General features: G+C 45.4%; 1 protein-coding gene across 3 annotated transcripts in view; it reads left to right on the top strand.

Moving 5' to 3' along the window:
- NAXD (NAD(P)HX dehydratase) overlaps nt 1-27,506 on the top strand; it is a 49,626-nt gene that overhangs the window by 4,449 nt on the left and 17,671 nt on the right. For all 3 annotated transcript variants that reach the window (XM_010594012.3, XM_023553199.2, XM_064275229.1), the window contains exons 2-5: nt 6,639-6,789; nt 11,979-12,024; nt 12,693-12,781; nt 25,628-25,736. In XM_010594012.3, coding sequence (XP_010592314.2) covers nt 6,639-6,789; nt 11,979-12,024; nt 12,693-12,781; nt 25,628-25,736 — 395 coding nt within the window. The remainder of the gene's footprint in view (nt 1-6,638; nt 6,790-11,978; nt 12,025-12,692; nt 12,782-25,627; nt 25,737-27,506) is intronic.

Below are 27,506 nucleotides of genomic sequence, written 5' to 3'. Positions count from 1 at the left end.
GGTTCATCGAGGGTTTGTTGTTAGGTGCTGTCGAGTCAGTTCTAACTCATAGCGACCCTGTAGTACGGGGACGGAGGCCAAACATAAATAAGACATGAACCCTTCCTTTAAACCGTAGTCTGGGAGGGGCACCCCATTCTGTCTAGGCAAAGTATGCCATACTACCAGTTCAGATATGAAAACTCCATTTTTTACCATCACTTTTTCTGGGCGTTTGAAAGTCTCAGAACGTCGTGTATAACAGCTGCTTTATCTTTAGTGGTTATTTAAGTACACAACAAAAAGCTACCAGCAACTCAGGCTTTTAAAGTATTGTAAAGCTTGACCTATATTTGAAAAGCAGTTTTTCATACGGTAAATCTTCAAACGTTCGGTCGACACGGAGGAGGCTTGTTGTCCCCAAGGATTCCTAGACTCGTTCCTTGTGGTAACATCGCAGCCCATAAGCTGGGGCCACCGATAAATCTAAACAAAGCATTAGGGCAGAAAAGAGGGGAAGAGATGAATTTTGCACGGTGTGGGTTTTGGCTCCAAAATACCAAGTTCTATTTGAGATAAAATAATAGTTGAAAATAGGATTCCTGCCCTGTGTGTTTTCCTTCTGCGTATTATAAAGATTGCTCTGTGAATCTTGTGATGTGAGTTTTTACACGATCAAAGTATGTATTTTTGGTTTACGGTAAGTGGGGTTTAAAAAAATGTTCTTAAATGATGAACTGCTGTAGAGACTTAGCGGCCGCAGTGGGTCAGATGCTTGCATGTTGTATTTGTTACCTAAATCCTTGTTATCTTACCGTTTTCATAAAGCTCGTATCCAAGTGAAGGCAAAATGAGGGTACGCGCGCTCGTCGTTATTTGAGTGACAACAAAAATCATTATTTGCTTTAACAATCGTTGGGGTGCTGAGAACAGCACACCTCCTGTTTGTCACCGGATCCAAAGATCCAAAAGGCGCCGCATCGGTAGGCAGTGAAGATCGGGGTGATAAGGCAGGACGAGCGCTGGGAAGGAAGCCCGTGGCAGGAGGGCCCCGTGCAGGCCGCCGGCCCACCGCAGCGGGCATCCTGCCGGGCCTACGGAGATACTAGTTTTGTGCTATGACAGCAGCTCTTTCTCCTCCGCTAGGTTCTGTATTTTGACACGCAGTAGCTTAGTTTTGTGTCAAATTGTTTTTGTAATACGTGGTGTTTTTTTGCTTGCTCTGAGGCAAAGTACAAATGGGTAATTAAATATTGGTTCGTGATATAAAAAAAAAAAACAGAAAAAACCCATTTCGACTCACGGAGACCCTATAGGACAAAGTAGAACTGCCCCATAGGATTTCCAAGGCTGAAACCTTAACAGAAGCAGACTGCTACACCTTCTCCCGCAGAGCGGCCGGTGGGATCCAGCTGCGGGCCTTCTGGTTAGCGGCCTGGTGGGATCCAGCTGCGGGCCTTTTGGTTAGTGGCCGGTGGGATCCAGCTGCGGGCCTTTTGGTTAGCGGCCTGGTGGGATCCAGCTGCGGGCCTTCTGGTTAGCGGCCTGGTGGGATCCAGCTGCAGGCCTTTTGGTTAGTGGCCGGTGGGATCCAGCTGCGGGCCTTCTGGTTAGCGGCCTGGTGGGATCCAGCTGCGGGCCTTCTGGTTAGCGGCCTGGTGGGATCCAGCTGCGGGCCTTTTGGTTAGTGGCCGGTGGGATCCAGCTGCGGGCCTTCTGGTTAGCGGCCTGGTGGGATCCAGCTGCGGGCCTTCTGGTTAGCGGCCTGGTGGGATCCAGCTGCGGGCCTTTTGGTTAGTGGCCGGTGGGATCCAGCTGCGGGCCTTCTGGTTAGTGGCCGGTGGGATCCAGCTGCGGGCCTTCTGGTTAGTGGCCGGTGGGATCCAGCTGCGGGCCTTCTGGTTAGCGGCCTGGTGGGATCCAGCTGCGGGCCTTCTGGTTAGCGGCCTGGTGGGATCCAGCTGCGGGCCTTCTGGTTAGCGGCCTGGTGGGATCCAGCTGCGGGCCTTCTGGTTAGCGGCCTGGTGGGATCCAGCTGCGGGCCTTCTGGTTAGCGGCCTGGTGGGATCCAGCTGCGGGCCTTCTGGTTAGCGGCCTGGTGGGATCCAGCTGCGGGCCTTCTGGTTAGCGGCCTGGTGGGATCCAGCTGCGGGCCTTTTGGTTAGTGGCCGGTGGGATCCAGCTGCGGGCCTTCTGGTTAGCGGCCTGGTGGGATCCAGCTGCGGGTCTTTTGGTTAGCGGCCGACCGCTTAACCGCTGCGCTACCAGGGCTCCTTTTGGTTCATGATCCTTGCCCTTTTTAATACAAAGGCTAAGTATTTCATACTTGTCTATCGTGTTTTTTTTTTTTAAGGCTTAACATCTGAAATTTAAAATGTAGGTGTTTGTAAGATGTGAACCTCAAGTAACTGAGGAAGGCGGCTTTCTAAAAAATGTACTGCTTCAGTGCCTTTTTTTAGGGTAGGGAGAAAAGTTTATCAAGCACTTCCATTAGTTTAAGAGTAGCTTTCGTCGGGTGTGTCAGATTGGTTTAAAATGTTAGTTTTTAGTAGCCATAAGTTGAGGTCTAGCTAAATTGTTTTATTCCCGTGTGATTTTGTAAGCCACCATTTACATTTTATATGACTTTATTTAATTGGAAGCATTGGTGTATTTAAAGATGCCAAGAGTACATTCATGCGTATAAAGCAGCGATTCTCAGCTGGGGTTGGTTTTGCCCCTCGGGACGTCTGGCAACGTCTAGGGATATTTTCTAGGGACATTTTCGGTTGGTACAGCTTGGTGGGAGGTGTGTGTGCTACTGGCCACTTGTAGACAGAACCAGGGTCATAGCTAAACACCCTACAGTGCACAGGATAGCCCCCAGCTTTCAGCAAAGAAGAAACTCTGATCTATACTTACACATGTTTTCGTGAAGACAAGTGGATTATTTTAAAACCGTAATGTAACCTGCTGGAGGGGACTTTTATGATGGGGTTCATAATGGACACTTCATGTACTCGTGTGTCTTCCTCTCATTTTTTTTCTGTAGTGATCAGACATGAACAGTAAGACAAAGCAACCAAACCATGTGCGTTGGGTCGGCTCAGACTCGTGGCAGCCCCAAGTGTGTCAGAGTAGAACTGTGCCCCACGGGGTTTTCAAGGACTGATCCTGCAGAAGTAGATTGCCAGGCCTTTGTTCCAAGGCACCGCTGGATGGACTCCAACCGCCCACCTTTCAGTGGGCAGCCAAGCACGTAAACCAGTTGTACCACTGTGTGTATAGTAAGGGCTTCGTGAAGTCACTAGTCATATTTTATAACTTGTACAGAAAGTCCCCCCAAAAAAGCTCAGTGCCACAGTGGGGAAATATTAGGTTAATTTTTATTGTGACCTGCAGATATTATCCTGGCTTAAAGAAAAAGTATGTATGTAAAAACTCTGGAAAACAGATTTTTATACATCTTTTTGTGTATATTTAAAGGACAGTTTTACTTGGCTGAGTTTTACTAATAACCTGATTTTTTTTTTTGGTTGTAGAAGCTTTAATAAGGTACTTACCCCTGTAACTAATGCAAGCTCCACAGTTCGATCCTGAATTCTAGTTTAAGGGCAAGAGCTTCAATTACCGCATAACCCAGAAAACCAAACCCAGTGCTGTTGAGTCGATTCCGACTCATAGTGACCATATAGGGCAGAGTAGAACTGCTCCATAGACTTTCCAAGGAGCGCCTGGTGGATTTGAACTGCCGACCCTTTGGTTAGCAGCTGTAGCATTTAACCGTTACGCCACCAGGGTTTCCAAATTACTGCGTAACGGGGGAAAATTATAATAGTAATTTGACACATTTATCTGTGTTTTTCTATGTTTTTAAATTCCCATTTTTAGACAAAGTTTAGGGAGCTTAAACTTACAGAGTACATACCTCTTAGGACATACGTCCTTTAAAGAATTTTATATATCTTTTTATTAAGTGACAAACAGTAAAAATGATCTTCATTTCCCCACGCTGTCTCTCTTTGCTAAATGTTTAAGTTTGTAAATATTATGAAAGACTGGCGTGACACCCATTCAGCTGTGATATTGACTGTAATTAACTCTTAAGTAATATAATGTGACCACTTCCTGACGCACTGTTGAGATGCCAGTTTGGAAACAGAACTCTTTGAAAGCAGGCATCCCTAGCATGTGTCTCTATGACACAAAGAAATCAGCTTGGTCTTAAGGATATTTTATTTGTAGCTGAGAATTTAGTATTTAGTAAAATGGGAGGACGCATAAACCCAAAACATTGTAAGGGAACCAGAACGACCCTTGAGTGGCTGATAAGTTTGGATTCTGTATTTACAGTTCCTAATTGGAGCCCTAGTGGCGCAGTGGTTAAGAGCTCAGCTGCTAACCAAAAGGTTGGCAGTTCAAATCTCTTAGCCACTCCTTGGAAACCCTATGGGGCAGTTCTACTCTACCCTATAGGGTCGCTATGAGTCGAAATCGACTTGATGGCAGTGAGTTTGGGTTTTGGTTTAAACTTTGAAAAGCAGCTGTATTTCTTCTGAGGCATTTGAAGGAGTGAGTATTTTCTAATTTTTTTGCCCCTATTGATCAGTTATATTGTTGTTACCCTAGCTGTGTTAAGGTTTGCAACAAACACACATCAAGCATTTTAGTAACAGCATAGATTCTTCATCAGCATTCAGAGACACTGGAGTTAAATCTAATTCTAGCAACGCTAATTCCTTCACGGAGCTCGTCCAAGGGAGCACCAGGGAAAGAGCGTCCACAACTATGCAGGTCAAAAAGTAGCAGTGGCCCAACGTGCACAGTGGGAGGACAGTGCGTGTGATCTTGGGATCCAGGGTGTGGGGCAGAATGCAGGACGTTGAATGAATTGGGAGGGGAAGAAAGATTGAGAGCAGGGTTGCTTTGGTAGCTCCGCGGCTCACTGCCTTGGCACTGTGGCTCCAGACCAGACGGGAAGCAGTTCTGCAGACCAAAGTGGTTTACTTACTTCTCTGGGAGCAGGATGTCGGTTATAATCAAAGACTGAGGGCCGGAGGGACTAGCCAGCTGTACTGATGGTCGAGCAAGCCTAATTGTGCTTTTCTTGGCCAAAGGTTTACAGGGCTATTCGTTTTGAGTTTTGATCCTGTCCTGGTTTGGAAGAAGGTGACAAGGGGTTTGCCTTGACGGTAATTAAGGTTAATTTTTCATTTTATGGTCTAAGCATGTTATGTGTCAGCTAAGGCATTTACGTCTACTTATTAAAGAAAATCGGTTGAATAAATTTATTGAGTAAAAAATAATTTTTTAAATAAAAAGCAAATTTTAAAGAGTCTTATTAAAGTTTTTACCATGTAGGAGCTGAGTCTGCTGTTGGTCTTTCGTTGAAGTTTTGACACATCTCTGATTTTTCTTGGCTGCTGAGAAAATTGAAAGGATAAAAATACGATTTATATTTTCAAAGATCCTCTGATCCTAGAGGGAATATGTGTTTTATCTGTTCATATATCAGGCTCTACACAGCAATCAGCCTTTGTCTCACAGCAAGCCAGGAAGCCTTTCAGGAAAGAACAATGGAAATGGACCTATTTAGGGGTAATTTTAAATGGTCAAATTATTATTATTATTATTTTTTATTAACTTTTATTGAGCTTCAAGTGAACGTTTACAATTCAAGTCAGTCTGTCACATATAAGTTTCAAATTATTTTAAAATGCCACTTTGAACTCAGTTTAAGATACCTTATATCCCAGGTTATCTGACCAGTCATCTAACTTATATCTGGGTTATCTAATTAATATCCAAATGAGTGTTGGAAATACAAGTTGAAAAATTAGATGGGAACAACATGATAAATCTGTCAGGCCTTAGAATGTGACGGTGGAACGTAACAAATGGGAACTTGCTTTTCCAATTCCAGGGGATAGAAGTGACCTAATAAACTTAACCAAACCAAAACCAAACCCACTGCCATAGCGTCCATTCCGACTCACAGCAACCCTACGGGACAGAGGAGAAATGCCCCATGGAGTTTCCAAGGAGCAGCTGGTGGATTCGAACTGCCGACCTTTTGGTTAGCAGCCGAACACTTAACAGCTGCACCACCAGGGCTCCTAAGAAACTTAAAGGAAGATTGAAATATAAGTATGTATAGTTTATCAAGTAACATTGCTTTTTTAATTTATAAAACTTCCTGAAAGATGAAGGTGCCTTCCAAAGTGTCTGATGCATTTCAAAAATAAACTTGATATCCTGTCGTCGTTGTGTGCTCTCCTGCGATTCCGACTCATAGCAACCCTGTAGGACAGGGCAGAGCTGCCCCACAGCGTTTCCAAGGCTGTCGTCTTTATGGACACGGATTGCCACATCTTCCAAGGAGCAGCTGGTGGGTTCAAACCACCAACCTTTTGGTTAGCAACCGAGCGCTTAACTGCAGCACCACCAGGGCTCCTTAAACTTGGTGTATACCGCGTATATTAATGTTGTGTTCTGATTTCTGAACACCATTTGCTTACAGAAATAAAACAGGGAAACCACTGGGTAAAAATCTACAGTGTTCATGTTAAGTCAGCTTGGGGAAGTATTTCAATGAATGGACTGTTTTGTTTAAGTCTCTGTGCTTTATGTATAAGGAGATATTTGCGTTTCTGAGTGAATTCCATTTTCCTGTTTTTCAGTTTTAGAAAGAGCATTTTCACTACATAAAGCACATTCGATAAAGGATATGGAAAATACTTTCCAGTTGGTGAGAAATATTATACCTCCTCTAAGTGCCAAAAAATACAAAGGACAAGATGGAAGAATAGGCGTAGTGGGAGGCTGTCAAGAGTAAGTGGCAAATGTGACGTGTTAGTGTTTTATCTACGTATCTTTGTATGTATATATGCATGCACGTATCTATCTTTGTATGTATGTAAGTATGCATGTATCTATCTTTGTATGTATGTATGTCTCTGTGGAAACCCTGGTGGTGTAGTGGTTAAGAGGTACGGCTGTTAACCAAAAGGTCAGCAGTTCGAATCCACCAGGCACTCCTTGGAAACCCTATAGGGCAATTCCACTCTGTCCTGTAGGGTCGCTGTGAGTCGGAATCGACTTGACGGCAGTGGGTTTGGTTTTTTTGGTTTATGCACGTATGTGCGGATGTATCTATCTGTCTACCTGTGTGTCTAGTTTGACCCCAGTAATCGTTTCTAAACACAGTCTGATATTATGACACTCAAGGTTTTTCAGTGATAAACTTTCTGATTAAATAGGAGAAAAACTGTAAGATGTGTGGGTTGAATTGTTCACTGACAGGTTTTGCCTATGGTGGGTGATGAAACTATTTTTTCCTATTTTATACTTTTCTGAAGTTACCAGACTTCACACTACGAGCATGCGTTACTTTTGTAATCGGGATAAAAATACTCAGTGTCTGTTTACTAGATCAATTTAAAGGTATTCCTGGAAGCTATTTATTAAATTTAACAGAGATTCGCTTTCTTCAGGGGTCTGTTTTACCTTTTTGTTTTGTGTATTTTACTGGTATGTTGTTTGCACGTAAAGATTGATAGTTTGTCCTTTTTTGCCAATGGTGTCTACTACTGTTGACTTAAATTCCACTGTAATTACCATTTCTGTTTTTGCTTACTTTCCATTTACATTTATGTGCTATCTCTTTGCCCATCCTTTTATTTTCAGTTGTTTATCATGTAGTTGGAGCTCTGGTGGCGCGATGGTTAAGAGCCTGGCTGCTAACCAAAAGGTCGGCAGTTCAAATCCACCAGCTGCTCCTTGGAAACCCTATTCAACTTGACAGCAACGGGTTTGGTTTTGGTTTCAGGCAGTTCAGGAGTCCCTGGGTATCACAGATTGTTAAGTACTGGACTAGTGCCAGTGGAGAGGTTGGCAGTTCCAACCTGCCCAGAGACAGGCCTGGCGATCTGCTTCCAAAAGGTCACAGCCTTGAAAACTCTATCAAGCAGCTCCACTCTGCACAAACAGGTCCGCCATGAGTCAGAATGGACCCGATGATAACTAACGACGAGAACAACAATCACATGGTTAGGTATATTTATTATAAATAATATACAGCTAGATTTTGTTTATTAACCCAATCTGACAGTGTCTGCTCTTTTTAATGGGGGAAATAAGTCTATTCATGTTTAGAGTCTATCTGATGTACTTTCGGAGCCCTGGTGGAATAGTAGTAAGAGCTCAGCTGCTAACCAAAAGTCAGCAGTTCAAATCCACCAGCCGCTCCTTGGAAACCCTATGGGGCAGAGTTCTACTGTGTCCTATAGGGTCGCTGTGAGTCGGACTAGGTGGTAACGGGTTTTTGATGTACTTTCTAAGATTTAGTATATTTACTCTTTATTTTACTTTGTGTTTCCATTTTTCCTTTCCTTATTTTTTTACTAGGGTTTTTATTAATTTGGAAATTCTATTATACTTTCAAATTTAGCTAGTGGCTTCCCTTTCTAGCTATCGTAACTAAGTCAAAATGCATAACGCACCTTGGGGGAGAGACAGAGTTAGTTATTGTTGTCCTGCCCCACGCTCCCCCATGAAGCCTTCAGTTGACGTTTAGTCCCTACTTCACCCTCTTTGTAGTCATGCGTCTTTAGGTTACAGTCATGCCAGGAATTCCTAGCCGAACTCTTAGCTGTTACATTTAACTTTGTATATCGCAATATTATTGACTTTTGTTTTCCAGTCTTCCTTTATTTGTAGTTTGAGCAGGAATACTTGAAGTTTTTCTGTAGCGTATTCTTTGGGCAGCTCTGTGGGGCAGCTCCACCCTGTCCTGTACGGTTGCTATGCTTCACAGTCAACTTGGCGGCAGCTGCTTCTCACCTGTTCTTATTTTCTCCCACTTTGTGTTAGACTCATATCCATCCTCCAAAACCAAAAAAAACCAAACCCGTGCCGTCGAGTCGATTCCAACTCATAGTGACCCTACAAGATAGAGTAAAACTGCCCCATAGAGTTTCCAAGGAGCGCCTGGCGGATTTGAACTGCCGACCCTTTGGTGAGCAGCCGTAGCACTTAACCACTACGCCACCAGGGTTTCCATCCATCCTCCAAGTCTCTGACATTTCCTTTTGCAATTTCTCTTTTGTTTTTTTGTTTTTGTTCTAATACTCTCCCACTTGATCTTTGAAACTAGAAAGTCATGCTTTTTAGTTCCGTTTTTATTAAAACTCCCCTTATTCCTGCATTTACTCGCAATCTCTCAATACCTTTAATTAAGGTTTTTTAAAAACAGTAAAACCTATCTATTTTATTGGTGATGGGGGTTTGTAGTCCCAGGTACTTGTGGTGGGCTGGGTGCTTGCTCGCTGCATAGGGTCTTCAGAGCTCTGCCTTGCCCGGTCAGTAGGCACTTCCTAAAATCCATACCGCTTCTGCCTATTCCGGGACTGCAGTTCTGACAGAGATGTGCCCTCGAAATTCTGGGCTACGGTGTCTCTTTTGGAATCGGACTCTTGCTTCCCAATAATTCTCTTTTCTCTGAGAGGGAGGTAGTTCACGTGGGTGTATTTTCCCCAGCCATCACCAGACAAGAGTTTAAAGCTGAAGATGATCCTTGGGTCCAAGGATGGGGCACCCCGTTCTTCTTAAGTGCATCACTATACTTCTCTGCCTGCTCCTGGCTTTGTCAGGTCCAGCTGATAAGGTCCCTCCAGTCTGGGTGAACTCTTGGGTAGTGGAAGATGTCAGTGTTCACTGTTGTGGATCAGCTGTGAACAACTTCACCTAGCAGACTGTAGCACTTGTGCGCCGGGAGACTGTCTGCCCGGGAGGATCACAGACCTGTTGCAGACCCTTGGAGCCCAGCTCCTGGCCCCGATCTCACTGTCATTGGTCCTTCGATTCCCACCTGGTTCCCACCTGGTGCTGAGGGGAAGTAAAGACCCATCCTGATCTCTTTAGTCCAGAAATCCTGGACCGTGCTCAGATGTACCCGCTGGGGCTGTGCCTTCCTCCTGTGAGAGAGCTGAGAGAGAGGGTCAGGGATATTATTTCTCAAATCCTCTCCTCCGGCCTTATATTTGGGGAAGACTTTATGGCAGAATTGGCCATCAGTTTTCCTTTTGGGATGCCCGTTGCCATTGAGTTGATTCTGACCCATAGCGACCCTATAGGTCAGAGTAGAACTGCCCCATATGGTTTCCAAGAGTGGCTGGTAGGTTCGAACTGCCGACCTTTTGGTTAGTAGCCAAGCTCTTAGCCACTGCACCACCAGGGCTCGCCTTTTGAGATAAGTTTAGTAATACAGCATTCTAGAGTATAATTATCTAATTTAAGATATGTCTGTTAGCTTTAGGGACTAACCTTTAAAAATGGAAATATCCTTATTCTGATTATATAAAAAAAAATACTTACTGTAAAAAAAATTCTAGCACTATAGAAATGTATAAAGTGAAAGCCCTACAATATTCCACCTAATAATAATAAATTATCTACACATTGTTAGCCTTCCAGACTTTTCTATGCTTGTAACTTTTTTACTTCATGCTGTATCCTGGATATCAGTCATGTGGATTCATATAGATTGTTCTTTATAAGGGAACGTGTGGGATTTATTTCAACTAATTCTTGTTAATACGCAATAGGCTACTTCTGTTCTTTTTTTCCTATTAATAGAACGATTATAGACATTACTGTACATACATAGTGGTATGTACCTATTCAGCTATTCCTGAAGAATTAACTCCTACAATTTTCATCGGATCCAAATACATAAACATTTTTTGTAGAACAAAATTCTAACTCACACACACACAAAAAGGACCAGACTTACAAGTCTAACAGAGACTGGAGAAACCCTGAGAGCATGGGCTCCAGACACCCTTTTAGCTCAGTAATGAAGTCACTCCTGAGGTTCACCCTTCAGCCAAAGATTAAGACAGACTCATAAAACAAAACGAGACTAAATGGGCACACCAGCCCAGGGGCAAGGACTAGAAGGTAGGAGGGAACAGGAAAGCTGGTAATAGGGAACCCAACGTCGAGAAGGGAGAGTGTTGACATGTCGTGGGTTTGGCAACCAGTGTCACAAAACCATATGTGTACTGTTTAATGAGAAACAAGTTTGCTCTGTAAACCTTCATCTAAAGCACAAAAAAAAAAAGTATGTATTTTAAATATTGATAAACATTGCCAATTGGTTTCCCCCACAATACACTGGTATATACTGTCACCAGCAATGCTCAGGTGTGCCTGTACTAGACCCTTGCAAATTGTGGGTATTCTCAATCTCTGAGTCCAGCAGACACATAGTTTTTTTTCATCTTAATGCATTTCTTTTGTTAGTGGGGCTTATCTCCGTGGGTGGTGTGTGTTTGTGTGTGATTGCGTGTTCTGTCCTTTCTTTTGCTAGCGCGGCACTCTTTCTTACGGCTCAGCCAGAGAGCTTCGCACACGTAAAGTACACCAGCCTTCCTCTTCTTCGTGCTCAGTGTTGTTCTCTCCTGTTTGTTTTAACTTGGTTAATATTACTGCGTGGAATTCACATAAAAATTAGTCATTCAATGAGATTCAAAGATTTTCTTTTCTGTACTTGAAATGACATTAAAAATTAAGCCACAGTAGCTTTGGAAGCAGGTGCGGAAGGCGTATGCAATGTCTCTTTATCTGTCCTGGAAGGCCCACGTCTGGTCCCAAATACAAGATGACGCTTGTCTGCTCAGTTACTTTCTGAGAACTGTGTCCTGTCTCGTGTGGGACACTGTCTCTCCCTCTGGCTTCTCAGAACCTCAGGTCACCTCCAGACTTGGTAAACTTTCGCTGTCTTTCAGCCCTTCATTTAGAACGTACACGGTTGCACAAAGCCAGGCTTTGACTCTACGGAAATTGTGCAAAGGTTCTAGATAAAACATTCGCTTTTCTGGTTCTGTTTCGTGTTTATTGAACACTCACTAAGTGCTGATCACTGTGCTGTATGCTTCATGTCTGTATCGTTTATTGATAAGCCTGGGGTCCAAGCCTCATTCTCAATAGCTTTGTGACTCTCAACATCTTGTTTTCAGGTACACCGGAGCCCCGTATTTTGCAGCAATCTCAGCTCTCAAAGTGGTATGTCTACTTAAAACTTCTTTATTGGGATTTTTCTAGTGAACATTGGATCATTTAGACATGATTAAAGCAAATGTTTTCTGATAGAAATCTAAATAGCATCGGGTAATCATAGGTAATAGGAAAACCTTTAAATCTATCCTGACTTCTTGTCCAGTGACAAAATAACTTGAATTAAACCCTTTTTTTTTTTTTAAACAAAAATTTTATCAGTATCATACTTGACAAAAACCACCCTGGATGCTTTTTCAGGTCCTAACTTAGGCAGTTGAAACCTATTAAACTAGGCCATTTCCTTGGGTTTTGACCGAGTCCTCACTGCCCGGGGAGACGCGTTAGTGGGAAACAGGCTGGAGTCCTGTGAACCTTCGCAGATGCTGGAGTTTCAGGGGGAAATGTAACTTTGAGTCTGAGCTGGATGGAGTTCACATTGTATGGCTGTGACCCTGCCTCGTAGGTGGTAGCAAAAATCCGACTTTATTTGTAGGCATTTCCTTCATGCTTCTTGTCTCTCTCCTAAGGCTCAGAGCCGCAGTTTAATGGCCATCATTTCATTTTTTTTTTCTTTTACCTGTACACTGAGTAGTTTGGTGTCTGACAACCAGTTTTGGGGTTTTTGTGCATCAGCTCCCCTGTTTTACGTTTGTCTCTGGTGCCTCCTTTCTCAGGGTGCAGATTTGTCCCATGTGTTCTGTACCAAGGATGCGGCACCTGTGATCAAGTCATACAGCCCGGAGCTGATTGTGCACCCCGTTCTGTGAGTGTGTGCGCGGGTCGCGGGCGTGTTTGTTACCTGGAATTTACACTCATGCAGAGTTTTGTAGTGGGTGCTGTCCAAAGCAAGAAAGCTGTCATTAACCCATTGTTCTGTGATCAGAACCAGACAAATACTTGTGTGAAACCACGTGGGAGTAGATTTGAAATACCAAGGTGATGTGTCAAGAACCATTCCTCCGTGGCCCAAATGCCAGAGGCTATTTCCACGTGCACTCTTGTGGCCTGTGGGACGTGGCTGGATTCCTAGGACCAGGGAGAGTTCTGTGGGCCTATGTATGTGGACAAGGAGCCCTGGTGGCACACTGGTTAAGAGCTCAGCTGCTAACCAAAAGGTTGGCTGTTGGAACCCACCAGTGGCTCCATGGGAGAAAAGACCTGGCGATCTGCTCCCATAAAGATTACAGCCTACAGAGCAGTTCTGCTCTGCCATGCGGGGTTGCTATGAGTTAGAATCGACTCAGCAACTCACAGCAACAACATGTATGTGGACAGTGTTGCTTATGGCAGAAAATGAGGGGCCTGTCAGGCAGCTAAAAAGATCCCTCATTCATTCAGCAACTGTCTACTGTGCAGACAGTGTTCTGGGTCCCACGGAGACACCCTTGAACCAAACAGACAAAATATCTGTATCTGTGGAGTTACCCTATGGAGCAGCACTTCCACAGAACGTTCTGTGACAAAGGACACGTTCTCTGTCTGCATTGTCCAGAGCAGCAGCAGACACACGTGGTTAGTGTGACCCAGGAACTGAACTTTCAATTTTGTTTCATTAAATCTAAATAGCCACATGTGGGTAATGGCCGCTTCATTGGGCAGCATTACTCCAGAGACAAACAAGATGTAATATGTCAAATGGGATAAGAATCATGGATAAAAACCAACGAGGAAAAGGGGTGGGAATGGTGGGTATATGTGTGTATGTGTCTTGTACTTGTAAATAGGGTGGTTGGGGAAGGCTTCATGGAGAGTGACATTCAGGGGAAGCCGTGAGGAAGATGAGGGAGAGAAGGCTGGTGGCTGTTTGCACACCGGTGTGTTCTTTGAGTGCAGCTACTCTAGTCAGCCACATAGAACCTGCACTAATAAACTGAGTGTCTGTTTAGTTTATCTCTGCGTTGTTGTCGTTAGGTGCCATCGAGTGGGTGCCAACTCCTGTGTACAACAGAACTAAACACTGCCTGGTCCTGTGCCATCCTCACAGTCCTTGCTACGTTTGAGCCTGTTGTTGGAGCCACTGTGTCAATCCATCTCATTGAGGGTCTTTTTCTTTTCCGCTGACCCTCTACTTTAGCAACCATGATGTCCTTCTCCAGGGAACGGTCCCTCCTGATGACATGTCCAAAGTATGTGAGACGTAGTCTCATCATCCTGGCTTCTAAGGAGCATTCTAGTTGTCCTTCTTCCAAGACAGACTTGTTGTTCTGTATGGATGAGAGTGGGGACCATGGTTAGTAAACTCCATCAGAATATTTACCATGATCTGGACAGACTTGTTCTGTATGGATGAGAGTGGGGACCATGGTTAGTAAACTCCATCAGAATATTTACCATGATCTGGACAGACTTGTTCTGCATGGATGAGAGTGGGGACCCTGGTTAGTAAACTCCATCAGAATATCTACCATGGTCTGTAGAGTCTCTATGAGTCAGAATAGACTTGCTGCCAGTGGGTTTCGTTTTTTTAAATATGGGATCAGATTGACAACAGCAGATCAAAAGGTTAGACAGGAAACTCAAGGAGGGGGTGAGCTTATATTAACGGGGGAGGAATAACTCAGAAAAGGAGGGCGAGAACGGCTGTACAACTTAAAGAATGTAATCGGTGTCACTGAATCGTACATGTAGAAACTGTTGAATTGGTGTATGTTCTGCTATGTTTATTCTCAACAACAAAAAATAAAATACAAAATACATATTTACCATGAAATAGGGAAAGGTTTGATGCAAAAATATGAGGGGACCAGTAGTCAAAATACAAACTGTGTTAGGTATTAGATTGGTTATTTCAAAGTTTACCTTTTAGAAGTTTTTAGCCTGGAGGCTGAAACCAATGCAGAGTTTCTAGGCATACCTCTGGGTCAAGAGCATGTCTGCGTGGTCAGCCCCACAGAGCGTGTATCTCTGGCCCACATGGGGTACCCAGGACAAGTCAATACCTACAGAGTGGAGGTGGTTCATTTAGTCTTTTATGAACTGTTGCAGAGTCTTGTTAGGTAGCTCAGTGTATTAGACTACGGCTCACATCCTGTACTCTTACTAGCCATGTGACTAGGAGCAAGTTTCTCCTGACTTGTTCACTTCCTTCTAAATGGAAGTCGATACCTGTCTTACAGGACTGTTGTAAAGATCACGGTAGGTAAGGTGTGTGTTGTGCCTTAACACCCCTTCACTGACGGGATAAAATCGAAAACTGAGTTCAACTCTTTATGAAAACTTGGAGCTTATCGATGGTACTAATAGAGCTTAGTAGCCTGAGAATCACCAAGGCCAGAAGAGTTCAAGGTTTAGGTCACAGGCCTGTGCATAGTAAAACCCCCAAAACCAAACCCATTGCCATTGAGTCAATTCTGACTCCTAGTGACCCTAGAGGACAGAGTAGAACTGCCCCATAGTTTTCCAAGGAGCAGCTGGTGGATTCGAACTGCCTGCCTTTTGGTTAGCAGCCAAGCTCTTAACCACTGTCCCAATCTGATTTGATTGACTCAGAAGAGGTCAAAAGGGCAGAGAATCCCAGAGTTCCAGATTGGGGTGTTATGGGTTGAATTGGGTCTCCTAGAAAGGTACACTGAAGTCCTAAAGTCCCTGAAACAGCGGCTGTGACCTTATTTCGGGAAATGGGATTTTTCTCTGCAGATGTTAATAATGAAGTCGTGTTGGAGCAGGGTGGGTAGCCACCCCAATTCCGTCTGAGTGGTGCCTTACGAAAGAGAAAGACACAGAAACACACAGGAGGGGCACGCGAGGATCTGTCTGCACACTGAGCAACTCCAGGAAATGCCTGGGGCTGCCGGAAGCTGAAAGAGAATAGAAGGGTCCTCCTCTAGAGCAGACAGAGCATGGCCCTGCTGACGCCCCGAGTTCAGACTTCTGGCCTCCAGAACCAGAACCAGTGTCTCTATTTCCAAGCCCCCCTGACCTGTGGTGTTTTCTTCATGGCGGGCCTGGGACACTAAGACGGGGTGACAGACAGACTTACTAGCTGTGTGATCTGGAGACTACCCTTGTCTTCCCTGGGCCTCTGTGCCTTCATCTTAAAACAAAGAAATGAGACCAGACGTTTTCTGAGTCTCTTTATAACCCCGAATTTCTGATGCTATAATAATTCAGAGTACGTTTTACATGCTGATGGGTCCATCTGTAGAAAAAACATTTAGGTTCAGTAAACCCTGCAACCAGCAGCATACCAGAGGCCAATCTTGTTGGGAAAGCACGCCAGCCATACAAGATCGTCTTTACATCAGCGTGGCCCTACAGGTCGTCAGTAATCTTGCAGGAGAATTACGTGGTGCAAGTCTGCCGGGAATAAATCTCATACTTGGCCAGTTCCGTTGAATAGCACACGAAGCTGGATTTTGTTACTGATTCTGCACTTTGTCAAGGAGTTGTGCAAAGGAACAATGATCGTTGTGTCTGTGCGTCCTCTGCTCTTCGTTCATTCATTGGATTTAGGGCCCACTCTACATCCAGTATGATGTCATCTTAAGATCTTTAACTAATTACATCTGCAAAGACCCTGTTTCCAAATAAAGTCATGTTCTGAGGTTCTGGCTAGACGTGAGTTGTTGGGGTACACTGTTGAACTCACTGCAGAAGCCTTTAGGCCTTCCTGTGGCCATCAAGTCGATTCCAACTCATACCGAGCCTGTAGGACAGAGTAGAGGTGCCCCGTAGGGTTTCCAAGGGTGTACATCTTCATGGAAGCAGGCTGCCATATCTCCAGCGGAGCAGCCCTTGGGCTGGAATCACAGACCTTTGGGTTGGCAGCCGAGCGCTTAACCACTGTGCCACCAGGGCTCCCCCGTACCTAGACCACTACCTTGAAAATCATAGACCCTCAAATGTTTTTCGAGCCAACTTGAATCAAAACTTGCTTCGTCCTGTATTAAAATTGATTTGCATTCCCCGTGCGGGTGACAAGATGAAGGTGCCAGCTTTAGATTAAAAATTTCTGTGGATAATTAAAGGTGTTAATCAGCACAGGCATTCTGAATTGTAAAAGCTCACCTTTGAGGTGACTGTGGGTGTCATCCCAGCAGGGAAGGATTAATTAGCTTCGTGAATAACCATGTAGTTTAAGCTTGAAAAGCTAATTGCTTGTGTACGTAAATGCTGCTTCTTTGAAAGACTAACAGGCGGACAGCCACGGTTTCTCAAGCTCTGGTCGAGGCAGAAATCTTATAAGCTCTAGTGTGTAACAAATACGTCAGTGCCCACCTGTGTGCCAAGCCCTGTGCAGACCTTGTGCTCAAAGACAGCAAGGCACGTGCTTGTAACCGAGTGTGGTGAGGACTGGAGAAGCTGTGATGGGAATGTTTATAGGATGTGAGGACACCAGGGCCACCCAGTGGAGACCTGAGCATTGCAGAAAGCCTCCTAGAGCGTCCCCCACCCCAAGCAGGTCTTGAAGGATAAGCAGTTGGAGGAGGTTTCCGGGCTCAAGCAGCAGCTTAAGCTGCTTGAACAACTGGCTCTCGTTAAAGAAGGCAGGGGGTCCCTGGATGATGCAGATGGTTAACGTGCTCAAGGTTGGAGGTTTGAGTCCATCCAGAGGTGCCTTAGAAGAATGGCCTGGCAATGTACTTCTGAAAAACCATCCATTGAGAACCCAACGGAACGCAGTTCTGCTGCGACACACGGGGGGTCACCCTGAGTTTGAGTTGGCCCAACAGCAGCTGGTAAAGAGCAGACGGTCCTGTGTGCGTGCCTTTGGTGGTGTGATGGCTCCTGCTGCAGTGGTACGTTGGCCGGGCTTCCAGGTATACGTATGTATATTTTATATCCTTCTAGTCTAGTCTCTCTCTGTCTTTTATCTGCTTTTCTCAGTTGAGTGAGCAGAAATGCATTCTCTTTGGCTAAGTTGTACTTTGAGGGAGAAAAAAAACTGACGAGTTTTTTTTTTTAATTCCTGAAGCCAAAACTATGCTCAAGTGCAATGCTTATTTCAAAATATGTCAGTTGGTTTAGAATTAAGCTGAACCAATTGGCGTCTCCTTGTATATGAATCTGTGTTCTATTGTATTCAGATGCGGGGATCTTGGTGGCCCGGTACTCAGGCGATTGCTGACATTGTGATGCTGATTTTTCACCATTAGCATCGTCTTTAGGTCCTGGTGGTTCAGTGGTTAAGCCATCAGCTGCTAACCCGAAGGTCAGCAGTTCCGCTTCTTGTTCTACTTTGTCCTGTAGGGTGCTATGAGTTGGAATCGACTGGACAGTCACGGGTTTTTGGTTTTTAGGCCCAAACCTTTGGCATGCCTTTTTTTCTTGAATTGAAAAAACAAAAACAAACCCCTTGTCTTTAGGTCTATTCTGACTCATAGCGACCCTATAGGACAAAGTAGAATTGCCCTATATCGCCCTATAGGGTTTCCAAGGAGCAGCTGGTGGATTCAAACTGCCAACCTTTTGGTTAGCAGCCAAGAGCTTAACCACTGTGCTACCAGGGCTACTTTTTTTTTTTCCTCCCTTACTAAAAAAAACTAGGAAAGAAAAGTAGAACGCTAAATGAAAGCAAGTCAAAAATACATTATTTCCTGATAGGTAAAAGTAAGCCATTTGTTTTCCTGATCTTAATCAGTTAAAAATCATATTTTACATTTTCAGGTAGGGCGCTCTTTTGACTTTGCACATGTAACCCTTGGTAATTTTCTGAAATGGTCTGCCTTTGAGATAAATCTGGTCATGTGGATCTTTATGCTTTAAGTTCTCCCCTGGTGCCCCGTCACCTTTAGGGGCCATGCAGGACGCGCCCCAGCTCTGCCTTCTCCCAGCCTGGTCTCCTGGCTCTCCAAGCCCGAGATTCCGCCTGCACTGGGCAACTCCCTTCTCCCCTCAAGGGCTGTACAGGCTCTTGTCATCCGCAGATGTCTGGTCCGGCAGGGTGATTGCCCCTTCTCCTTTTGCCTGGCCAGTTCTCTGCTCAACCTTCAGTCCTGCTAAGGTGCCACCTCCCTCGCGAGGTCTTTCGGACTCCCCAGTCTGCCTGATTTCATTTTACTTGGATCCACAATCAACACCCATGGAAGGAGCAGTCGAGAAATCAAAAGACACATTGCATCGGGCAAATCAGCTGCAAAAGAGCTCTTTAAAGTGTTGAAAAGCAAGGATGTCACCTTGAGGACGAAGGTGAGTCTGACTGAAGCCATGGTGTTTTCAGTCACCTCACGTGCATACATGTGAAAGCTGGTCAATGAATGAGGAAGACCGAAGAAGAATTGACGCCTTGGAATTGTGGTGTTGGCGAAGAATACTGACTATACCGTGGACTGCCAGAAGAGCAAACAAGTCTGTCTTGGAAGAAGTACAACCAGAATGCTCCTTAGAAGCAAGGATGGCGAGAATACGTCTCACAGACTTTGGACATGTTGTCAGGAGTGGCCAGTCCTTGGAGAAGGACATCATGTTTGGCAAAGTACAAGGTCAGTGAAAAAGAGGAAGACCCTTAATGAGATGGATCAACACAATGGCTGCAACAGTGGGCTCAAGCATAGCAACGATTGTAAGGATGGTGCAGGACTGGGCACTGTTTCCTTGTGTTGTGCATAGGGTCGCTATGAGTTGGAATCGACTCAGTGGCACCTAACAACAGTCTGACCGAGGTGGGGTCCGACCGAAGTGGGGTCCGACTGAGGTGGGGTCCGGCCGAGGTGGAGTCTGACCAACATGGAGCCTGTCTGAGGTGGAGTCTCGCGTTGGCAGGTGAGTAGGCCCCCATCACAGCTCTGTCTGCACAGCATCTCCACCATCGATTCAGTCACTCTCTTCGTTGCTCTGTGAACTTCTCCAGAGCAGGAACTTGTGTCTTGTTCAGTGTCTGGCACATAGATGTTCCCTGCGGATAATCAGTGGAACTTTGAAGAGGTTTTCTTAGCTGTTAAATTCCAGAGAACCCAGGCCCATAAAACAAACAATAACACACATAGCTCAACCATGTATAGGAGACTAAATGGGCACACCAGCCCGGGGCAGGGACGAGAAGGCAGGTTGTAGTTAGGGGCCATCCAGTTGGTTCTGACTCATAGCGATCCTATGTACCACAGAAGGAAGCACTGCCTGGTCCTGTGCCATCCTCACAATCATTGTTATGCTTGAGCCCATTGTTGCAGCCACTGTGTCAGTCCATCTCGTTGAGGATCTTCTTCTCTTTCGCCGACCCTCTACCTTATCAAGCATGGTGTCCTTCTCCAGGGACTGGTCCGTCCTGACAACATGTCTAAAGTATGTAAGACGCAGTCTCGCCATTCTTGCTTCTAGTGAGCATTCTGGCAGGAGGAGACAGGAAAGCTGGACAAATGGAAATGGGAAACCCAAGGTCAAGAAAGGGAGGGTGTTGACATGTCATGGAGTTGGCAACCAATGTTACTGTGTGTATTAATTGCTTAATGAGAAACTAATTTGCTCTGTAAACCTTCACCTAAAGCACAATTAAAAAAAAAAAAAAAAACCCCTGTTTTTAGAGAACCTGGCTTATTCTACACCCAAGCAAGGGTACACAGGCCATGAGTGCGTAGCTGAGGCTCAGGTGAGATGTGGACTGTGAACTCCTGTTTTGGCTGCTCAGAGCTCTTTGAATGCTGACCCTGCAGGCCTCTGGCTCTGTTCGTTGGTTGATGACCTTGCCAGATGTCCTGCTTTTCCAAAACCCATCTGTGACTGCCATCCTTTAACTAGAGTGATCGCAACAACAAGGAATATACATTCAGAAAGACTGTTGTAGAGACTTTCGTGTCTCTCCCAAACCAGAATTCACCATTTGGCTTAGTTTTTTTCCCCATAAAATAGAATAAAGTCAAACTGAAAAACTTAGGTGGCCCTTCAGGGCCTTCATGAGGTTACCTGTTAAGTATTAAACCAAAAAAAAACCCCAAAACTTGTTGCCGTCAAGTCGATTCCAACTCATAGTGACCCCGTATGGCAGAGTAGAACTGCCCCATAGGGTTTCCAGGGAGCGACTGGTGAATTGACCTTGAGGTTAGAGACGAACGCTAAACCACCTGCCACCAGGGCTCCATTAAGGATTAGGCCATTGGTATAAACTCTAGGCCTGTGCGTCTAGTACCACTTGTGGTTGTTGGGCACTTGAATGGTGGCTAGTCCAGATTGAGATGAGCTAGACGGTAAAACCCACATACTTTTGAAGACTAAATACGAAGAAAAGTATATAAAATAGCTCGTTCATTTTTTTTTAAATTAGTTTCATATTGAAATGATAATAGTTTGGGTGTATTAGGTTAAATACAAATACATTATTAACATTAATGTCCCCAGTTTCTTCTTCCTGTTTTAAAATGTGGCTACTAGAAATTTTTAATGACATGTACAGCACACATATTTCTATTGGACAGCACTGTTCTAGACCAGGGTCAGCGAGCTGGGGCCCAGAGGCCAGATCCGGCCCCACCTGTCTGTGGCGGCGTTCACACTGCAGCAGTTGTTGGGAGGTCGCGACAGAGACTGCGTGGCTTGCAAAGCCTAAATAATTTACTTTCTGGCCCTTTACAGAGTTTGCCGGCCTCTGCTCTAGATCCTTGGCACCCAGCCGGCAGTGCTCTGTGACCTGGGAGGTTCTGCAGTTTTGCACGGGGTTGTTAATGAGCAGATACAATGAATATTAACATACACATGGACACGTTAGATATTAGGAAGAGATTGGCATTCCAAAAGCACACTGTCATCTGGGAACTGACGAGTTTAAAGGGCACTGAAAAGTGATGAGGAGAGCCGAGGTGTGACCTTCCTGCTGTTGCCAGGGTGCCGTGCTGTCGCCAGGGTGCCGGCAGCGGCTCTTTCTCTCGCTCTTTAAATGGTAGAGTCAGCCCTGCTTATTCATAAACTCTGCTGCATTGCTACGCATTTCAACAGTCGTCTGTCCTTGACCTTCTTAAAACCAGGATACTTGCGTCTCCTCCTTGGCTTGGTGTTGTCCACCTCATGCTTTGTTCAGCCGTCTCCGTGTCTTCGGCTCAGAAGGAAACGCACCATCAGCTCTCCCGTTAGCTTCACAGAATACAGGGACAGACACATCAGAGGGGGCCCTGGGCGGTTTCCCATTTCTGCTCCTTGGGAAGGTTTCTGCAGGCTCTGGGCTTTTTCTCCCTTAGAGTGTTACCCATGCATAGCTTTACACTACAGTTCATCTTCTCTTTACCTTTTTCCAAGGTTGTACTTGTTAACGGACTTACTGAAACGGACTACTCACTCAAGGAGCCCTGCTGGCGCAGTGGTTAAGCGCTCAGCTATGAACCACTGGCCGTTCCTCAGGAGAAAGACCTGACAGTCTGCTTCCGCAGAGATCACAGCCTTGGAAACCCTATGGGGCAGTTCTCCTCTGTCCTGTAGGGTCGCTGTGAGTCGGAACCGACTGGATGGCACACACCACCACCACCCGCTGGCTCACTGGCTCGCCTTTGTTACCCTGTAGGGTGGAGGTTATATGCTGTCAGCCTGTATGTCAGATGTAGCTTCCAGGTGTGCGTGGTTTCGTTTCTATGTCGTATGGATTTTTTTAATCTGAACAAATTTATGAAATTAGGGAGCATCACACTTAGAAATCCAGATGGAGGATCCGCAGGCTGAGCCCACGTTCCATCACGGTAGTATCGTCTTCAGCTGAGTAGCATTAATTCCTCATGAGCTTCAATCCACCGTGGTCTTCTCCACGCACCTAGATGGGTATCCTCATACCTGGCCCGATGCGTTTAAGGTTTTGAACTCTGGTGTAGTGCTTACGGAGTTCTGGTGGCGTAGTGGTTAAGTGCTATGGCTGCTAACCAAAAGGTTGGCCATTTAAATCCACCAGCTGCTCCTTGGAAACCCTATGGGGCAGTTCTACTCTGTCCTATTCAGTTGCTGTAAGTTAGAATCGACTTGATGGCACACATCTTTCTCCCGGAGAGCAAGCGGTCAGTGGGTTTGAACTAACAATCTTTTAGTTAGCAACTGAGTGCTTAACCATTGCCCCACCAAAGCAAAGTCTACATGTATAAAAAGTCTGTTGCAGCAGAGAAATGGAACTGTTTGGTAATGGAAAGACCCCCCACCCCCACCCCACCACCACCACCACCAGGACTGGGGATCCTTGAGTTCAGAGCCAGCCTTGCCACAGACGCTGATTCTGCTGAAATGATTAACCTTTCTGTTCAGTGGTTTCCAACACATGGGAATGGGGAATGCCTGTCCCAGCTACCCAGGAGATGTACTTAGGGCAGAGAGCTTTAATGGGAACATGGAGACGCTGGGGCGAGTCCAGAGGTCGGGGACAGGGTGTTGAGGTGTCAGCCAGCGAGGTCATGAGAGGGGTTGGGGAGGGGGTGTGCTTAACCTGGAGAGGAGAGGACTTGAGACTTAGGGTGCATGGAGCCCAGGTGGCGCAGTGGGTAAAGCAGTCAAGTGCTAACTGAAAGGTCGGCAGTTCAAAAACACCAGCAGCTCCATGGGAGAAAGATGTGGCAGTCTGCTTCCATAGAGATTTACAGCCTTGGAAACCCTGTGGGGTTGTATGAGTCGGAATCGACTCAGCGGCAGTGGGTTTGGGTTTTTTTGGTGGGTCAGCAGCCCAGGAGCCTTGGTGACGTAGTGGTTAAGCACTTGGCTGCTAATAGAAAGGTCAGCGCTTCAAACCTACCAGCCACTCACAGGAGAAGGACCTGGTGAACTGCTTCCGCAAAAATTAAAAAAAAAAAAAAAAATTACAACCTTGGAAATCCTATGGGGCAGCTCTGCTCTGTCACATGGAGTTGATATGAGTCAGAATCAGTTCGACTGCAATGGGTTTGGGGTTCGTGGGTCAGGAACCCTGCTGATAGTAGCTGTCTTCAGATATGTGGCTAGCGTCTTAGGGAAGAGAGAGGGAAGATGTCCTGTATCCCAAGCTGAGAGCCAAGATGGCGGCTACCTCGGCCTAGAATGCTTTTCTATCAGCAGTCACTCGGTAGCTTTATAGGAAGGCCTGATTCCGGAATCACTTCCTCTGACGTTCTCAGGCAGAGCTGGTGATTTCCTTGGGGCCTTGCGGGCTTGCATCTCTCTCCTGGTCCTCTGTGTACAGCATGAGTGGAGTAAGGTGTGCTGTTTGTTCCTCTCCGTGCTTCTCCGTCAGGCTAGGAGCCTATGAGAGAAGGAGAGTCGGCCTCCTTTAACCCTGGACCCCACATGCCCACGGTAGGCACTCAGGAGTTATTTGCTGAATGAATGGAGAAATGTTACAGGAAGGCAGATTTCCATGGACCTCAGAAGTGTGCAAAAAAAAGAAAACTGCTCAACCACAGGATGACTGTCCAATTCAGCCTTTAATCAGAGCGAGAGGCTAGAGGCATTAGAAGGAGTTCCTGCTTTAGCTGGGAGGTTAGGGTCACCACTAGGATCTTTTCGTTTCAAGAGTCTTGAGTCTCGTGAAATAAGATGACAAATACGAAGCTGTTGTGAAGAAACAACAAAATAGTACACAACTGTAGAGTGGTTTTGTGCTTACACATAAAAGGATTATAAAATGATCCATCATGTGAGTCTTTCAGATAATTTCTTCTGTACATTTAAGGTGAGGTATAGTTTATAGGTATATAGAGTATATTTTATACCTGCGCATACATGCGACGGAAGCAAACTGGTTAATTTTAGAGGACAAAGATGATTTTGAAAGTAGCTATAATGTCTTATCCTAACTTGCTTTAATGTTGAAAACCAGACATCGACATTGGGGCATTTAAAAATACTCCAAATGGACTACAGGTACCACAGCCTTCACCAGACTGAGTCCAGCACAACTAGATGGTTCCCGGCTACCACCACCAATTGTTCTGACAGGGATCACAATAGAGGGTCCCGGACAGAACTGGAGAAAAATGTAGAACAAAATTCTAACTCAAAAAAAAGAACAGACTTGCTGGTCTGACAGAGACTGGAGAAACCCCAAGAATATGGCCCCCAGACACCCTTTTAACTCAGTACTGAAGTCACTCCTGAGGTTCACCCTTCAGCCAAAGATTAGACAGGCCCACAAAACAAATACACGTGGCTCAACTGTGTATTTGAGACTAAATGGGTGCAGCAGCCTGGGGGCAAGGACAAGAAGGCAGGAAGGGACAGAAAAGCCGGACGAACAGAAATCAGGAAATCAAGGCTGAGAAGGGGAGAGTGTTGACACGTGTCGGGGTTGGCAACCAATGTCACAAAACAACACGTGTATTAATTGTTTAATGAGAAACTAATTTGCTCTGTAAACCTTCACCTAAAGCACCACAAAAAAACAAAAAACTACTCCAGTCTATGGAGAAGATTAAGGAGGTAAGACAGCTAAATGTAGTGTGGGATTCTGGGTTGGACCCTGGATCAGGAAAAAGGGCATTATTGGGAAAACTGTGAAATCAGAATAAAGTCTGTAGTTTGTGGTATTGTTCTGATGTTAACGTCTTAGTTTCAACAACTGGAATGTGGTTTGTAAGTTGCTAATATTAGGCAAAGCTGGGTGAAGGGGATATAGGAACTTTACATACAATTTTTGCAACTTTCCTGTAAGGCAAAAATGTTTTTCAAAATTCGCAGTTTTGAAAAATAACCAAGTAAATGAAGAATTTAAGTAAACCAAATCTTCCCTTCTTTTCCTATTTAGTGACAGCCCGCACGCTGTCCGTGACGTGGAAACATGGTTAACCCGGCTGCACACCCTCGTCGTGGGACCTGGCTTAGGGAGAGACGACGTCCTTCTAGAGAATGTCAAGGTGATGTATGTCATTGTTAAAGACTCCGCTCGTGATAGACTTAAACCTTAGACCTCTCGAAGTCGAAACAGAAACACTTTTCTTGGATTTTAAAGGCAAAAATTACATTGTGTTGTTTAGTACTCTTTATTTATTAATTAAGATGGATAAAAATCGGTGTGGGGGATAGAGGAAGAACTAGGCATAAAGGTAGTGAATTCTGCGTCAAAGCGAAAAACGAAAATCAGGCTGAATGAACCTCTTTTTCAGCCTTGGGGCACGAGCTATATTCTTACAGAATAGCCATAGAAAGTAAATATGGAATTGCTCAGACATTTGGTGGGTGTCACTGGTTTGTATGTTTTACATCTAATATGGTCAGAGATTCAAGGTCACAGTTGAGCAATACTGAGCAGTGGACACAGGTCAGAGTCAAGGCTCAAGTTCACCTCCCATGTGACCCCCATACTTGCTTTGGGACCCTGGTGAGTTACTCAGCCCTTCCAGGCCATCGTTTCCTCTGTTATAAAGGGGGTAGTTACACCTGCCTGAGGGATGATGTGAGTAAAATGGTATAAAATGCCCTTCACAGTGCCCAGGTAGGCACAGTTTACGGCATGTTCTTAGCTGAGGTTGAATCGGCCCCCGACTCGTGGCAGCCCCACGCACAGCGGCATGAAACGCTGCCTAGTCCTGCACCATCCCCGTGATCAGCTGCGGATCAGACCGTGGTGATCCATGAGGTTTTCACTGACTGATTTTCAGAAGTACATTGCCAGGACTTTATTCCCCGTCCATCTTCCTCTGGAAGCCTCGCTGAAACCTGTTCAGCATCATAGCAGCACGCAAGCTTCCGCGAGGTGCACAGGAATTCCGCAGGAATCGAAACCGGGTCTCCCGCGTGGAAGGCAAGAATTCTACCACTGAACCATTAAGGGTATTTTCTATAAGGATATTTTCTGTACCAAATCTTCCACCTTCATCTGTAAGCAGATGAAGTTGGAAGTCGTCGTCACAAACAACCCATTAGAGTGTGACATTTCCGAGACTAAATTACTGTAAAAACTTAATTTTGTTCTAAGTTGCACGTTCAGATAACAACGCTCCGTGTTGTCAGCTGGCTTCCTTGAAAGCTCTGTTAGCCTCATTTCTTAGCCAGGAGGTCCCCATCGTGTCTAGAAAACCCCAGGCTTTGGGTCCTAGTAACTTTGATTTGTGGCTGGCACCGTCTTTGACTCTATTCTCTGGCGTCCTTTTCAGATAAAACACAGCACGGCCACTTGCGCTCATGGCAGATGTGGCTGTAAAATGACTTACGAGTGGGTATGAGACCCCATTTCACGCCCACACGTACACATCTGTTCGTTTGTCATTTATATAATTCCTTATTACTCAGTATTTACTTTATGTCTGCCTTAATCTAAAAGAATGAAAATTTTAATTCTTAAACATTTGAGATTCAAATAAATACCACCCGGGATCAGGGAAGATAGGAGAGTCAGGATAGAGTGCCAGCCTCATGCTGCGTAGCTCCACGAGCTCCCCCTTCCACCCGGTCTGCTCGGGTTTCTGACGCTACCTGGGGTGTCTGTTCTCCCGGGTGGGTATGTCTCAGGGACTTTCCCTTCCCAGGCTCCTGAGTTCCCAGGCCCTCATCAGAGTTCCCGTAATGCCTGTCCCTGCGGCCGTCTCGGGAAGACAGTGCAGTGCGTTCAGTGTGGCCTGGTTTCAGGTTCAGGTCAGCGAGCTCGCGGGCCTGGGTCACAGTGTGCTCGTAGGTAACCTCCTGGA

The sequence above is a fragment of the Loxodonta africana genome, chromosome 23, assembly GCF_030014295.1.
Source record: "Loxodonta africana isolate mLoxAfr1 chromosome 23, mLoxAfr1.hap2, whole genome shotgun sequence".
Taxonomy (NCBI): Eukaryota; Metazoa; Chordata; class Mammalia; order Proboscidea; family Elephantidae; genus Loxodonta; species Loxodonta africana.
The sequence above is the reverse complement of the archived record's forward strand: the minus strand, read 5'-3'. Positions and strand labels throughout refer to the sequence as shown.